This window comes from Oncorhynchus gorbuscha, linkage group LG19 (assembly GCF_021184085.1).
Source record: "Oncorhynchus gorbuscha isolate QuinsamMale2020 ecotype Even-year linkage group LG19, OgorEven_v1.0, whole genome shotgun sequence".
In the NCBI taxonomy this organism is placed as follows: domain Eukaryota; kingdom Metazoa; phylum Chordata; class Actinopteri; order Salmoniformes; family Salmonidae; genus Oncorhynchus; species Oncorhynchus gorbuscha.
The window spans coordinates 49,646,961-49,661,610 of record NC_060191.1 but is presented as its reverse complement, the minus strand read 5'-3'; the positions used below and the strand labels follow the sequence as shown (position 1 = coordinate 49,661,610).

The 14,650-nt window shown below is 42.0% G+C and overlaps 1 protein-coding gene across 4 annotated transcripts; it reads left to right on the top strand.

Annotated features, from left to right (window-relative positions):
• The first annotated feature begins 214 nt into the window (after nucleotides 1–214).
• LOC124005039 (P2X purinoceptor 5-like) lies at nucleotides 215–12,952 on the top strand. Of its 4 annotated transcripts, none has more exons than XM_046313895.1 (13): nucleotides 215–785; nucleotides 1,010–1,181; nucleotides 1,436–1,586; nucleotides 5,045–5,116; nucleotides 5,251–5,326; nucleotides 5,429–5,525; nucleotides 5,691–5,786; nucleotides 5,975–6,116; nucleotides 8,455–8,585; nucleotides 8,669–8,762; nucleotides 8,866–8,931; nucleotides 11,197–11,282; nucleotides 11,407–12,952. In XM_046313895.1, exons 2-13 carry the CDS (start codon nucleotides 1,033–1,035, stop codon nucleotides 11,474–11,476), a joined length of 1,230 nt encoding a protein of 409 aa, XP_046169851.1. In that variant the 5' UTR covers nucleotides 215–785; nucleotides 1,010–1,032; the 3' UTR covers nucleotides 11,477–12,952. The 4 variants fall into 4 exon arrangements, with proteins under 4 accessions (XP_046169851.1, XP_046169850.1, XP_046169849.1 ...); XM_046313894.1 differs by having other exon boundaries at nucleotides 5,230–5,326; nucleotides 11,410–12,952; XM_046313893.1 differs by having other exon boundaries at nucleotides 5,230–5,326.
• Nucleotides 12,953–14,650: the final 1,698 nt, after the last annotated feature.

Here is a 14,650-nt window from a genome sequence, read left to right as displayed (position 1 = left end):
TATCTTGAAAGCAAAACATGATTTTTCTGTTATAAATCTCAACATGCTTTGTAAAAAGGTTAAATAAAGTCTCAGCTGCTGTTAAAGTTTATTATTTTATTTTGAGATTGATGAGTGAGAACATAGAGCAAGGCTTTCCTTCACTATATTCATAATGGAAATAATACCTTAGACCTGTGACCTTGTGGTGAAGTTACATACTTCAAACATTTTACATTTTGCAAACTGTTGACAGCTTTAACATCTTTGCCTCAGATTGAAAACCACACATAGGCCTACTGATCAGTTATTGACTCATGTTTCTCCTCCATGTCATCGCCAGTAAAACCAGTAACAAAAGCATCCCTGCCTTTCAAAACGTGGGTCTCATGCAAAAGCAGAAATCGTTCACATTCTATTGTGTACTGTTGTTTTGTACAGAACATCATAGGATGTGGGGAAATGTTGCATCAACTTACACCTGTGACCTGCAGATGCACATCTATATCACGTGATTTATTCTAAACCTGCCACACATTTCTTGTAAATCACTCTGCTCTACAGTGTGCTCTTAATCCCTCCCCCTATTGGACAACTGGTTGTCAACTGAATGCTTTTTGTTGTTAATATATGCACAAACTGTCTCTTCAGAAGATTTCAAATCCATGCCCCTTGAAACTCATTGGCTGAATTGAAATATGACCTAGGGAAACAATGTCATCATTACATTGTTGTTCGAATAAAAGCTGATGGGTAGAGACAAGATTTGAACTTGATTCAAGATTTCAATAATCTCGTAGACCAGGGTAAGAAACTAAACTATGATCTCATTTAATAATATTTTTTATGCGAGTTTAAATGTGTATATATAGAATATAATGAGTGTTACACTAGCACACTGAAATCACGCTGAAATCAACATAACGTTTGCCAAAGTAGTTTATTTGCCCTGGTCAAGTACTGGACTGTGATGGCTTCTGTGGGTTCAACAGTTGCAGTGGCTATATAACCAACCGACTGTTGTCTTCAGATTTATAGTATCATCGCCGTGGGATGGCTTCCAATAGCTGGAAAAGCAAAGTTCTTTTGAATGTGCTTTCCTATCTTGACTACAAGACAGGAAAATTCATAATTGTAGGAAGCAAGAGAGTCGGCAGTTTGTACAGAGTTATACAATTATCCATCATTGGATACCTTGTTGGGTAAGGGTCTCAATAAATACCTTTACACATTTTCAAGATATAGGCCCTTATAACAGTCTAAAGGCATATGAAATGTTATTAATAAAATACAATCTAGTCCATCTATTTGTAGTTCACAGAAACGTAACATGTAAAACTATATTCCAACCAATATTTTAAACCCCTATCAGACAGTAACCTCCACTTGTTCCAAGTTTTAAGCAGATTATCCCCATTGAGATAGCTACAGTATATTGTCCTCCTGGTCTACACAGGTATGTATTCCTGAGCAAGAAGGCCTACCAGACCAAAGAGGAATCTATCCAGAGTACTGTGATGACTAAACTGAAGGGAGTGGCGGTCACCAACACATCAGAGTTTGGACGGATGGTGTGGGGACCTGTGGACTATGTCATTCCACCCCAGGTCAGACTAACCACAATCCCCTTTAATACATTTCATGTTAATGTTAGATCTTATTTCTATCTCATCCACTGTGCTTGACTGCTAGAATAAATATAATTTTTAACGGAATGTTGATTGGGTATATCATTTTTACTGTTCTATTTACATTGGCAACCAGTGTATGATTGCAATAAGGCACAGAGGGGGTTTGGTATATGGCCAATATAATAGCAATAATGCACCTCAGTGGTTTGTGTTATATGGCCAATATACCACGGCTAGTGGCTGGATCCAGGCATTCCTCTTTGCGTTGCGCGTAAGAACAGCCCTTAGCCGTGGTATATTGGCCGTATACCACAACTCCTCTGGCCTTATTGCTTTAATATAATAAAGGCTGAGGCTGCGGTTCTGAATGTAACGTCCTGTTGCATCCCTGTCCCTCGCCCCCAGAAGCTTCATCGTCAGAGCAAAAAATTGGTTTCACATATGTAGAATGTGTTTCTGTGCCTTTACACACACATTTGTTGTGGTAACCCTCCCTTCACATTTCTCACTGTCAGTCATGCATAGTGAAATGTCCATGCAGCATCTCAGTCAGTTTCATGGGAATATGCATTTAGATCGTCTTGATGAAGATATGAAGCTTCAGATTTTTAGCTATCGTGATGAGGCTTCCAGAAAATGTGTAACTGGAGCCACTGTGTAGAACAAGAAGGAGATAAAGGACAGCCTTGTTTAACTGGTTTATTGATAAGCGTCAGTCTGGGATGCTTTTGAAAAATATATTGGTCGAGGTAAATGTATATAGTATGTACTGTATAAGCTGGAAGTAGAAGCCTAAGTGTCATTGTCCATCAGTTTACTCCAATTAGGGGAGGGGAGGGGTGGCAGGGTTAGGGGAAAATAATAAAGGAAAACATTTACACTACCATTCAAAAGTTTGGGGTCACTTAGAAATGTCCTTGTTTTTGAAAGAAAAGCTAAAAAATGTGCCTTTAAAATAAAATCGAATTGATCAGAAATACAGTGTAGATATGGCTAATGTTGTAAATGACTATTGTAGCTGGAAACAGTATCTTTTTAATGTAATATCTACATACAGTGGGGGAAAAAAGTATTTAGTCAGCCACCAATTGTGCAAGTTCTCCCACTTAAAAAGATGAGAGTCCTGTAATTTTCATCATAGGTACACTTCAACTATAAAAGACAAAATGAGAAAAAAAGAAAAAAAAATCACATTGTAGGATTTTTAAATTAATTTATTTGCAAATTATGGTGGAAAATAAGTATTTGGTCACCTACAAACAAGCAAGATTTCTGGCTCTCACAGACCTGTAACTTCTTCTTTAAGAGGCTCCTCTGTCCTCCACTCTTTACCTGTATTAATGGCACCTGTTTGAACTTGTTATCAGTATAGAAGACACCTGTCCACAACAAACAGTCACACTCCAAACTCCACTATGGCCAAGACCAAAGAGCTGTCAAAGGACACCAGAAACAAAATTGTAGACCTGTACCAGGCTGGGAAGACTGAATCTGCAATAGGTAAGCAGCTTGGTTTGAAGAAATCAACTGTGGGAGCAGTTATTAGGAAATGGAAGACATACAAGACCACTGATAATCTCCCTCGATCTGGGGCTCCACGCAAGATCTCACCCCGTGGGGTCAAAATGATCACAAGAACGGTGAGCAAAAATCCCAGAACCACACGGGGGTACCTAGTGAATGACCTGCAGAAAGCTGGGACCAAAGTAACAAAGCCTACCATCAGTAACACACTACGCCGCCAGGGACTCAAATCCTGTAGTGCCAGACGTGTCCCCCTGCTTAAGCCAGTACATGTCCAGGCCCGTCTGAAGTTTGCTAGAGAGCATCCGGATGATCCAGAAGAAGATTGGGAGAATGTCATATGGTCAGATGAAACCAAAATATAACTTTTTGGTAAAAACTCAACTCGTCGTGTTTGGAGGACAAAGAATGCTGAGTTGCATCCAAAGAACACCATACCTACTGTGAAGCATGGGGGTGGAAACATCATGCTTTGGGTCTGTTTTTCGGCAAAGGGACCAGGACGACTGATCCGTGTAAAGGAAAGAATGAATGGGGCCATGTATCGTGAGATTTTGAGTGAAAACCTCCTTCCATCAGCAAGGGCATTGAAGATGAAACGTGGCTGGGTCTTTCAGCATGACATTGATCCCAAACACACCGCCCGGGCAACGAAGGAGTGGCTTCGGAAGAAGCATTTCAAGGTCCTGGAGTGGCCTGGCCAGTCGCCAGATCTCAACCCCGTAGAAAATCTTTGGAGGGAGTTGAAAGTCCGTGTTGCCCAGCAACAGCCCCAAAACATCACTCTGCTCTAGAGGAGATCTGCATGGAGGAATGGGCCAAAATAGCAGCAACAGTGTGTGAAAACCTTGTGAAGACCTACAGAAAACGTTTGACCTCTGTCATTGCCAACAAATGGTATATAACAAAGTATTGAGATAAACTTTTGTTATTGACCAAATACTTATTTTCCACCATAATTTGCAAATAAATTCATTAAAAATCCTACAATGTGATTTTCTCTATTTTTTTCTTCTCATTTTGTCTGTCATAGTTGAAGTGTACCTGTGATGAAAATTACAGGCCTCTCTCATCTTTTTAAGTGGGAGAACTTGCACAATTGGTGGCTGACTAAATACGTTTTTGCCCCACTGTGTGTGTGTGTATATATATATATATATATATATATATATATATATATATATATACACACACTACCTTTTTGAAAATAAAGTGCATTTTTTGTCCATTAAAATAACATCAAATTGATCAGAACAGAAATACAGTGTAGACATTGTTAATGTTGTAAATTACTATTGTAGCTGGAAACAGCAGATATTTGATGGGATATTTACATAGGCGTACAGAGGCCCATTATTAGAAACCATCACTCCTGTGTTCCAATGGCACGTTGTGTTAGCTAATCCAATGTTTAAACTATGAAATAATACATATGGAATCATGTAGTAACCAAAAAAGTGTTAAACAAATCTAAATATATCTGAGGTTTTACAAAACCTTTTGTCTTGATGACAGTTTTGCACAGTCTTGGCATTTGCTCAACCAGCTTCACCTGGAATGCTTTCCCAACAGTCTTGAAGGAGTTCCCACATATGCTGAGCACTTGTTGGCTGCTTTTCCTTCACTCTGCGGTCCAACTCATCCCAAACCATCTCAAACCCCCCCAAAAAACTTGAATGAGCAGGTGTGTCCAAACTTTTGGCTGGTACTGTATATATTTACAAAACAATACGGGGGATTGGAAATGATGCAGACAATTACATTGATGGAAGTGACAATCTATCAGCAATATTAAAGCTGATTGAATGCAATGTATCACGTCTCGTGATGCACATCTTTCTGCAAATGCGTGCCATACTTACATCAGTTGATATCAGGCTGGTTTAACACCACTTTATTTTTTCCTATAGGGGGAAGCAGTTTTTTTCATTGTTACCAATTTTATAGAGACACCAAACCAGAAGTTGGGCAACTGTGCTGAGGTAAGGAAATTCCCTCTCATTACTTTATGTTGTCACCTTTAACCACCCTTTTAAAACGGCAATATATTCTGTATTTGGTCCGTATTTGGTCTGTATTTGTTAAACCATACTAGTTGTGGGGTATTGTTCCACAGAGCCCCAATGTGCCAGATGGCCACTGTAAGGGAGATGAAGACTGTGCAGAGGGAGAGTTGGTGGTAGCTGGCCATGGTAGGAATCTTTGAAAACTCAAATTGAATTCAAACAAATTGAAACGAGAAATTACATATACTGTCTGCTCACAAACATACTGTGAAATATACTTTTCTGTAGGAGTTAGGACAGGCCGCTGCTTGAGAGACAATGGGAAATCCAATGGTACATGTGAGATATATAGCTGGTGCCCCGTTGAGAGAAGATGCCAACCACAGTAAGTGCACTCACACACGTTCACTTTCATAGCCATACACACTCATAAACAAACATGCATGAACACACACAACCACATACACACACACACAGGCAAATACATGCACACACACACGCATGAGCATGTGTCCACAGTAGTAATCGTCATTTCCTTTTATTCCTTCAGGGATAGACATAAACACAATAATATGTTAAGAGAAGCTGAAAACTTCACCATCTACATAAAAAATGTCATCCGATTTCCCAAATTCAGTTTCTCAAAGTAAGTTGTCTATATTAACACCACCTAAAAAGTTGACAGTCATATGGTTTTCAAACTGCCAGAGTTGTCTTTAAATGTATAAACTGGAGCTGGAGTCTTTTAATCTGTTAATATTACATATTTCAGAAAGTGTTTGCTGTCTGAATTTTGATAAATACAAACTTTGAAATGTTTCACCCAATTATCAGGGCCAACGTTCAGGACACGGCTGATAAATTCCATCTGAAGAAATGTCGCTACGATGAGGCTCTTGAACCCTACTGCCCCATATTCCGTCTGGGAGACATTGTTAACCAAACTGGACACAGCTTTCAGGACATGGCTTTGAAGGTCAGTTTTCACAATTTAAAAGTTTATTTGTTGTTGTTATTGATGATGATGATGTTTTCAATTACCTTAAGCAGTTAAATGGACACTGTACGATACCATACCATCAAAGAGTAAGCCACAAAATACATAAATAATGTAAATAATATAGCATTTTGCTATCAATACTCCTCTCTCTCACAGTGCATGCTGGGAGTTTATTTTATTTTATGTTTGGTGTAGAGGGCTCTGTCCTAACTAACTTTCTTGATTGTTTTATTGGTCTTTCCTTTCAATTGTCTTTTTCTATGGTGGAGGGTTAATGCAATATTTGTTTTAGCGGTATCCACAGTTTTTTCAAAGTTAGGGTGGAAGAGGACAGAGTAACTTTCCTGGGGTTTGGAAGGTGTGGTGTGCGCGATGGCTTCCCAGCCTAGCGCGGAGGAGACGCTGTCGACACCGCATGGATTCAGGTGTGTTCCTGAGAATGGAGTTAAGGTGGAGGAGGTTCTGCTCGTGGTCGGTGAACAGGTAGGGCTCCTCCTCTACTTCCATGGGGTTTGCAGTGGGGTTGTGAAGGGCTTAAAGTGTTGGGGGTGTACCTGGGCTCGGAGAAGTGAGTAATGAAGAACTGGGAGGGGCTGTCACAGGCAGTGGTGTCAAGACTGGCCAGGGGGAGGTGGCTCCTGTCCCAAGTGTCAGAGGGAGGGTGCTGATAATTAACAACCTGGTGGCATCTTCCCTGTAGCATAAACTAGCTGTCCTCAATCCCCTCACCGGTCTGCTCACAGACCTGCAACACAAGCTGGTGGACTTCTTCTGGTCGGGCCATCAGTGTTGCAGCAGTGTTGTACATGACCATTAACGAAGGAGGACAGGGCCTGGTGGAACTGGAGAGCAGGATGGCTGCTTTCAGGCTAAAGGCGGTGCAGAGACTGCTGTACCATGCTGATGTTGGCTGGAGGGAGCCAGCATGCGCACTGCTGAGGAGAGCTGGTGGATTAGGGTTGGACCAGCAGCTGTTCCTCATGAAGCTGGAGAGGCTGAGTATAGCAGGTCTCTCAGATTTATGCTCTGCAATGCTGAGGGCCTGGCAGCTGCTAAGGCCCATACGAGAAGGGGGTGTTGAGCCTGGGCTGTGGGTGGGGGTGTTGAGCCTGGGCTGTGGGTGTGGGCGGAGCCTATCTTCCACAACCCAGCCATCCCTTTGAGATCGGTTCAGTCGGCCACCCTGCAGAGGCAACTGATGGCAGGGGGTTTACAAAGGCTGGGTGACCTGAGACTGCTGGGAGAGGAGGGGTGGAAAACCCCAGAAGTCCTGGCACAACAAACTGGAAAAACGTCTCTTTGGCTGCTGGAGAGATTCCTGGAGGAGGTCCAGGAGGCACTGTCTGAGCCTGTAAGGGGGATATTTGAGCGGCCAAAGGGAGAGTGGCCACCAATGTTTCCGCCACTGCAGGTGACGGCAGAGACTGGAGACTGGCAAGGGGTCTGGAGGACTTGTTAGATTTGAACACTCTGAGCCTGGGGGAGTTTGAGGATGTGGGAGGTAAAGCCCTCTACAACCTCTGCGTTAAGGTTAGGAACCTAACAGGAGTGAAGGCACATGAGTGGCAGGGGGTATGTGGGGTGGAGAGTATGGTGGGTTTTAGGTGGAGGGGGCTCTACAAACCCCCAGTACCAAAGAGGTCAGGGGACCTCCAGTGGAGGGTTCTACATGGAGCCCTGGCCACTAACAGCTGGTTGGCACGGGTTGAACCGGGAGTCAGGCAGGGGTGTCTTTTCTGTAAAATGAAAAAAATTGTGATTCATGTGTTTTGTGTGCACCAGGTTAATGCCTTTAATGTCTCTGTTGGAATGTCTGTGTGAGAGGTTGGGGTGGTTTTTACTATTGGGATGTTTATAATGGGATACAAGTATTCAAGTAAGGAGAAAGCCAAATGTGTTTTGTTGAATTTTCTGTTTGTTCAGCTACAAAGTTTGCTAACAAGGAGGAACAGGGTCAAAAGTGGGGGGGATAACAGACTCTTTACTATGGTTAAATGGGATGGTCTCTGCGCGCCTTAGGGTTTGAGTTCTATAAAATGATCAAATGTGTAGAGATGTTTGAGGAGATATGGTGTGTTGGGGGGGCTGTATGTATAGTTGGGAAAGATTTTTTCGATATACGGTTGTAGGAGTGGGTATGGTGATGTTGGTTTGTTTCATGTGATAGATAGAAAGGTGAGTATGGTAAATGTATGCAGTACAGGATATATATTTGCTTTTTCATTTTTAATGGGGGTGGGGCTGAGTTTTAAATGAAATGAGATTGTCTTTCTTTACTTAAACTTTCTTTTCTCCCCCCCCCCCTCCCCCCCAGGGTGGTTTAATTAGAATTCTGATTGGGTGGGAGTGCGACCTTGCCAGAGATCCCTCAGAATGCCAGCCACGGTACGACTTTACTCACATTGACGTTAATGTGTCCAGAGAGTCCTCAGGATTCAACTTCAGGTAACACACACACGAGGTTGACACATAATACTTAATTTGAAGTCATACTTTAATCTTCCACATCTTTGGTACTCTCATAACAGACATGCTCGCTATTTTAAAACGGGGTCTGGAGAAAGCTACCGAACACATTTCAAAGTGTTTGGTATACGCATCAACATTGTGGTGCATGGGAAGGTATGATAAATATGTATTATTTAATGGCTTTTTAGGATAAATCTATTTTGTTTCCTGATGTTTTGATTCCCTTATTGTTACTTCCTTCTATTTTCTACTACAGGCTGGAAAGTTCTGTATCATACCCACCATTATCCATATAGGCTCAGGACTAGCTTGTATTGGTGGTGTAAGTATTCTTTTTTAAAGATAACATTTGTATTGGCTATACTTATGGACTTGAGTATCAGTACAACCGAGGAGGCTGGTGGGAGGAGCTTTAGGAGGACTGGCTCATTGTAATGGAATAAATTGAATGGTATCCGTTTCTTTTATTCCATTCATTACAATGAGCCCATCTTCCTATAGCTCCTCCCACCAGCCTCCTCTGCAATACAGGTATATACACTGCTCACAAAAATAAAGGGAACACTAAAATAACACATCCTAGATCTGAATGAATGAAATATTCTTATTAAATACTTTTTTTCTTTACATAATTGAATGTGCTGACAACAAAATCACACAAAAATTAGCAATGGAAATCAAATTTATCAACCCATGGAGGTCTGGATTTGGAGTCACACTCAAAATTAAAGTAGAAAACCACACTACCGGCTGATCCAACTTTGTAATGTCCTTAAAACAAGTAAAAATTAGGCTCAGTAGTGTGTGTGGCCTCCACGTGCCTGTATGACCTCCCTGCAACGCCTGGGCATGCTCCTGATGAGGTGGCGGATGGTCTCCTGAGGGGAACGGCACCTCAGTACCTCCAGGCTCTGATCAGGCCCTACACCCAAATAAGGGCACTGCGTTCATCCACCTCTGGCCTGCTCGCCTCCGTACCACTGAGGAAGTACAGTTCCCGCTCAGCCCAGTCAAAACTGTTCGCTGCTCTGGCTCCCCAATGGTGGAACAAACTCCCTCACGACGCCAGGACAGCGGAGTCAATCACCACCTTCCGGAGACACCTGAAACCCCACCTCTTTAAGGAATACTTAGGATAGGATAGGATAAAGTAATCCTTCTCACCCCCCCCCCTTAAAATATTTAGATGCACTATTGTAAAGTGGCTGTTCCACTGGATGTCATAAGGTGAATGCACCAATTTGTAAGTCGCTCTGGATAAGAGCGTCTGCTAAATGACTTAAATGTAAATGTAATGTAAATGGATCTCCTCCCAGACCTGGACTAAAGCATCCGCCAACTCCTGGACAGTCTCTGGTGCAATGTGGCGTTGGTGGATGGAGCGAGACATGATGTCCCAGATGTGCTCAATTGGATTCAGGTCTGGGGAACGGGTGGGGCGGGCCAGTCCATAGCATCAATTCCTTCCTTTTGCAGGAACTGCTGACACACTCAAGCCACATGAGGTCTAGCATTGTCTTGCATTAGGAGGAACCCAGGGCCAACCGCACCAGCATATGGTCTCACAAGGGGTCTGAGGATCTCATCTCGGTACCTAATGGCAGTCAGGCTACCTCTGGCGAGCACATGGAGGGCTGTGCGTCCCCCAAAGAAATGCCACCCCACACCATGACTGGTCTGAATGCCAAACCGGTCATGCTGGAGGATGTTGCAGGCAGCAGAACGTTCTGTCACGTCTGTCACGTGCTCAGTGTGAACCTGCTTTCATCTGTGAAGAGCACAGGGCGCCAGTGGCGAATTTGCCAATCTTGGTATTCTCTGGCAAATGCCAAACGTCCTGCACGGTGTTGGGCTGTAAGCACAACCCCCACCTGTGGACGTCGGGCCCTCTACCACCCTCATGGAGTCTGTTTCTGACCGTTTGAGCAGACACATGCACATTTGTGGCCTGCTGGAGGTCATTTTGCAGGGCTCTGGCAGTGCTCCTCCTTGCACAAAGGCAGAGGTAGCGGTCCTGCTGCTGGGTTGTTGCCCTCCTACGGCCTCCTCCACGTCTCCTGATGTACTCTCCTGGTAGCGCCTCCATGCTCTGGACACTACACTGACAGACACCGCAAACCTTCTTGCCACAGCTCGCATTGATGTGCCATCCTGGATGAGCTGCACTACCTGAGCCACTTGTGTGGGTTGTAGACTCCGTTTCATGCTACCACTAGAGTGAAAGCACCGCCAGCATTCAATAGTGACCAAAACATAAGCCAGGAAGCATAGGAACTGAGAAGTGGTCTGTGGTCCCCACCTGCAGAACCACTCCTTTATTGGGGGTGTCTTGCTAATTACCCATAATTTCCACCTGTTGTCTATTCCATTTGCACAACAGCATGTGAAATGTATTGTCAATCAGTGTTGCTTCCTAAGTGGACAGTTTGATTTCACAGAAGTGTGATTGACTTGGAGTTACATTGTGTTGTTCAAGTGTTCCCTTTATTTTTTTGTGCAGTGTAGTATATTCTGTATATTTTATTATATAAGATTATATTATATTTGTTACTTTGTGGATCTCATTGTGGATCTCATTTTGTTGCAGGGGGCCTGGTTCTGTGACTGGATTCTTCTTTACCTGATGAAAAATAGGGAGTTCTATAAGGACTGGAAGTTTGAAAATGTGAAGAAGTACGGCATTTACAATAAATATTAGTCTGAGTTACAAGACATTTGGAAGTATTATTTTCTGCTAATGGAGATTAAGAGAGACTTTAAATGTAATGTTATTTTTCACTCTCCCATTTTACCATAGCAGTACTACAGAGGATATAAAACAAACCCCAGAAGAGCAGCAGCTCACTGACCTATCGCCTGAGATTTAACACCATGGCAGCAGCTCACTGACCCATCGCCTGAGGTTTAACACCATGGCAGCAGCTTACTGACCCATCACCTGAGGTTTAACACCATGGCAGCAGCTCACTGACCTAATCACTTATTGTTTAATCATGGCAGCTGCTCACTTAGCCTTGCCTAGTTAAATAATGGTTAAATACAAAAACAAAAGAAGCCGACGTAAAAGACATGCCTGAGCGGGATGCCACACATTCTGGTCATGAGGAGAGAGAGAGAGAAACTGTCTGAGGTTCTCTTCTTCACTGTTCAACTAATCCATACTCTTTTAGGGTCCGGGTAGAAGCCTTTTTGGTTCCAGGCAGAACCCTTTTGGGTGCCATGTAGAACAAAAAATGGTTCTTCAAAGGGTTATCCTACGGGGACAGGCGAAGAACCCTGTTAGGTTCTAGATGGCACCTTTTTTCTAAGAGTGCAGTAAATGTGGAGGAGGAGTTAAGATGGAGTGTTGCCTTGTTGATATTCCAGATTGAAACAAATGTAAAGAGCAAGCAAGCACGTGCCATAGCTAGCTACTAGACAGATATTAGCTAGCGTTATCTAGAGATAATGGAATCTCTGACAAAGTTGACATCAACAAAATTAGTATGTGGTGTCTGTCGACTTTGTCAAGAACTTAATCTCGAGGAAAGACAGGAGGTTGGTGGCACCTTAATTGGGGAGGACAGGCTCATTGTAATGGCTGGAGCAGAATCAGTGGAATAGTATAAAAAATATTTTACCTTTATTTAACTAGGCAAGTCCGTTTAAAGAACAAGTTCTTATTTTCAATGACGGCCTAGGGACAGTGGGTTAACTGCCTTGTTTAGGGGCAGAACGACAGGTGTGTACCTTGTCAGCTCGGGGATTAAATCTTGCAACCTCTTGCAAAGTACATCAAACACATGGTTTGATGCCATTCCATTTGCTCTGTTCCAGCCATTATTATGACTGGTCCTCCCCTCACCAGCTTCCACTGACCTATAGGCATTTGCTATATGTTTCACCGGGACTGTAAACAGCGAGGCGCACGTCCAAAAGTGGGCCGTATCTCCTTAAAACCAGATGGTTCTGGGTTCCTTCGACCTCGCTGAAAGTGGCAACTCCTTATGGAATTAAACTGGACAACATGCGTGACAGCATATAGGCTTCCTCTGTAGAACTATTCTTGTGTTATTCACTGATGGATAGTTTGTTTTATCACATTTGTTTTACCATTTGTTTGTTTTATCACTGAATATTGTGTGATTTAGCATACATAGTTTGCAATTTTTTGTAATTTCTGATAACCTGTATAATCTTCGGTTTACATCTACAGTTAATCTATCTTTTACCTTTGTCCTACTTTCAAGTTACAACTGTAGTCTTCATGGCCATGTATCATTTCATTTCTAAATTGTTCATTTGTTGTTTGAATATTTCATTATTTTTTTTACTAATAAAAATATTTGTTTCATTTAAGCACATGTATTACTCTTAAATGTATTCTTAATTTGTTAACTGTGGGTTTGAATTATGGGACTAATGACAAAAACCACATTCACTGCCGTTGGCAGACAGGCTCACATGAATTGGGCAAATTTATGGTTCTGGGGGCAGATCAGTTGGTCATATCAGAGTTGGTTAGGGCAATGTAAGGGTTTAGTACAATAACTATGGCAACACATACATAGAAAGGTACAGTATAGAACACCATAAAGTATCATATGCTAATGAACTTGACGGTTTTGCAATGAATCTATCTCTCTAGAATCAAAATTAGACAATAAACGAGTGAATGAGCAAATGTATTTCTTGTCTGGTCACTGATTACTTGTGAGGTAACACATTATTACATACTTCAAAAGTTATCAGTTATCATTCTTTAGCTGAATTAGTGAAAGATTATGGCACACCAATAGACTACATATGAAGATAGAATTAGATTAAGATATTCAAGTATCCTTACCGGTATCAATATTAAACTATTTCAATTAGGATAGGATGAACTTTAATGTCCCTGAGGGGTAAATTGTATTTGGCACACAATGCTGGTGTGTACAAAATAGACACTGTACATTACACACCCAAAATAATATACAAATGAAATGCTTCTGTACGAATGACCAATGCTTTTTTATTTTAATCATGAAAAACATGAAAACAAATAGACGTCATAGATATTCTAGAACAACAACAATGCCATTCCTCTTGTCTAGCGAGTGAGTGGGAGGAGTAGGACAGACCTGTTCCTCCCGTTCAGTACGGCCCTCCCCTTTGCTTTATCTAACCTCAAGCCTAACAACAGTGTACCACACCCAAAGGACTGGACCTCAATGGACAACCCAAATGAATTGGACAAACCACTTATCAGCGAGACAAGTTCTGATAAGGAGTCTACTGCGTAAGTTGATGCGCACTCTTGAATATAGATGCTTAATTTTTGTACTAATTTCTTACAGACTCTTACAACAGAAGTAATTAACTTTTTAACAACTCTTTAATAATATGACAATGTTTTGTGATAAGGTCAGTGGAAGTTAGGCGCCTAAAAGGCAGGTAATCCAAAAATGCGGCCAGTTGGATAGAAAAACACATGTACAGTGCATTCGGAAGGTGTTCAGACCCCTTGACTTTTTCCACAATTTGTTACATTACAGCCTTATTGGATGAATGGATTCAATCATTTTTTTCCATCAATCTACTCACAATTTTGCATAATGACCAAGCGAAAACAGGTTTTTCTGTTCTGCAAATGTATTACAAAACAAACCAGAAATACCTTATTTACATAAATATTTATTAGACTCAAAATTGAGTTGAGGTGCATCCTGTTTCCATTGATCATCCTTGAGATGTTTCTACAACTTGACTGGAATTTACCTGTGGTAAATTAAATTGATTGGACATGATTTGGAAAGGCACACACGTCTATATAAGGTCCCACAGTTGACAGTGCATGTCAGAGCAAAAACCAAGCCATGAGGTCAAAGGAATTGTCCATAGATCTCAGAGACAGGATTGTGTCTAGGCACAGATCTGGGGAAGGGTGCCAAAATATTTCTGCAGCATTGTCTGTGCCTCGACCTAGGTTGGGCAAAACTAAACATGGCGGTGTTCGCCTTAGCAATCTCACTAGGATAAAGACCACCTCCATTCCTGTCATTACTGAAAGAGATCATGAT

Excerpts from the sequence above, each read along its gene's own strand:
- LOC124005039 (XM_046313893.1), top strand. The coding sequence starts at position 1,033 with ATGGCTTCCAATAGCTGGAAAAGCAAAGTTCTTTTGAATGTGCTTTCC. Across the intron at positions 1,182-1,435 it reads ATCATTGGATACCTTGTTGG|GTATGTATTCCTGAGCAAGA; the intron begins GTAAGGGTCTCA and ends TGGTCTACACAG. Across the intron at positions 5,787-5,974 it reads CCCAAATTCAGTTTCTCAAA|GGCCAACGTTCAGGACACGG; the intron begins GTAAGTTGTCTA and ends CCCAATTATCAG.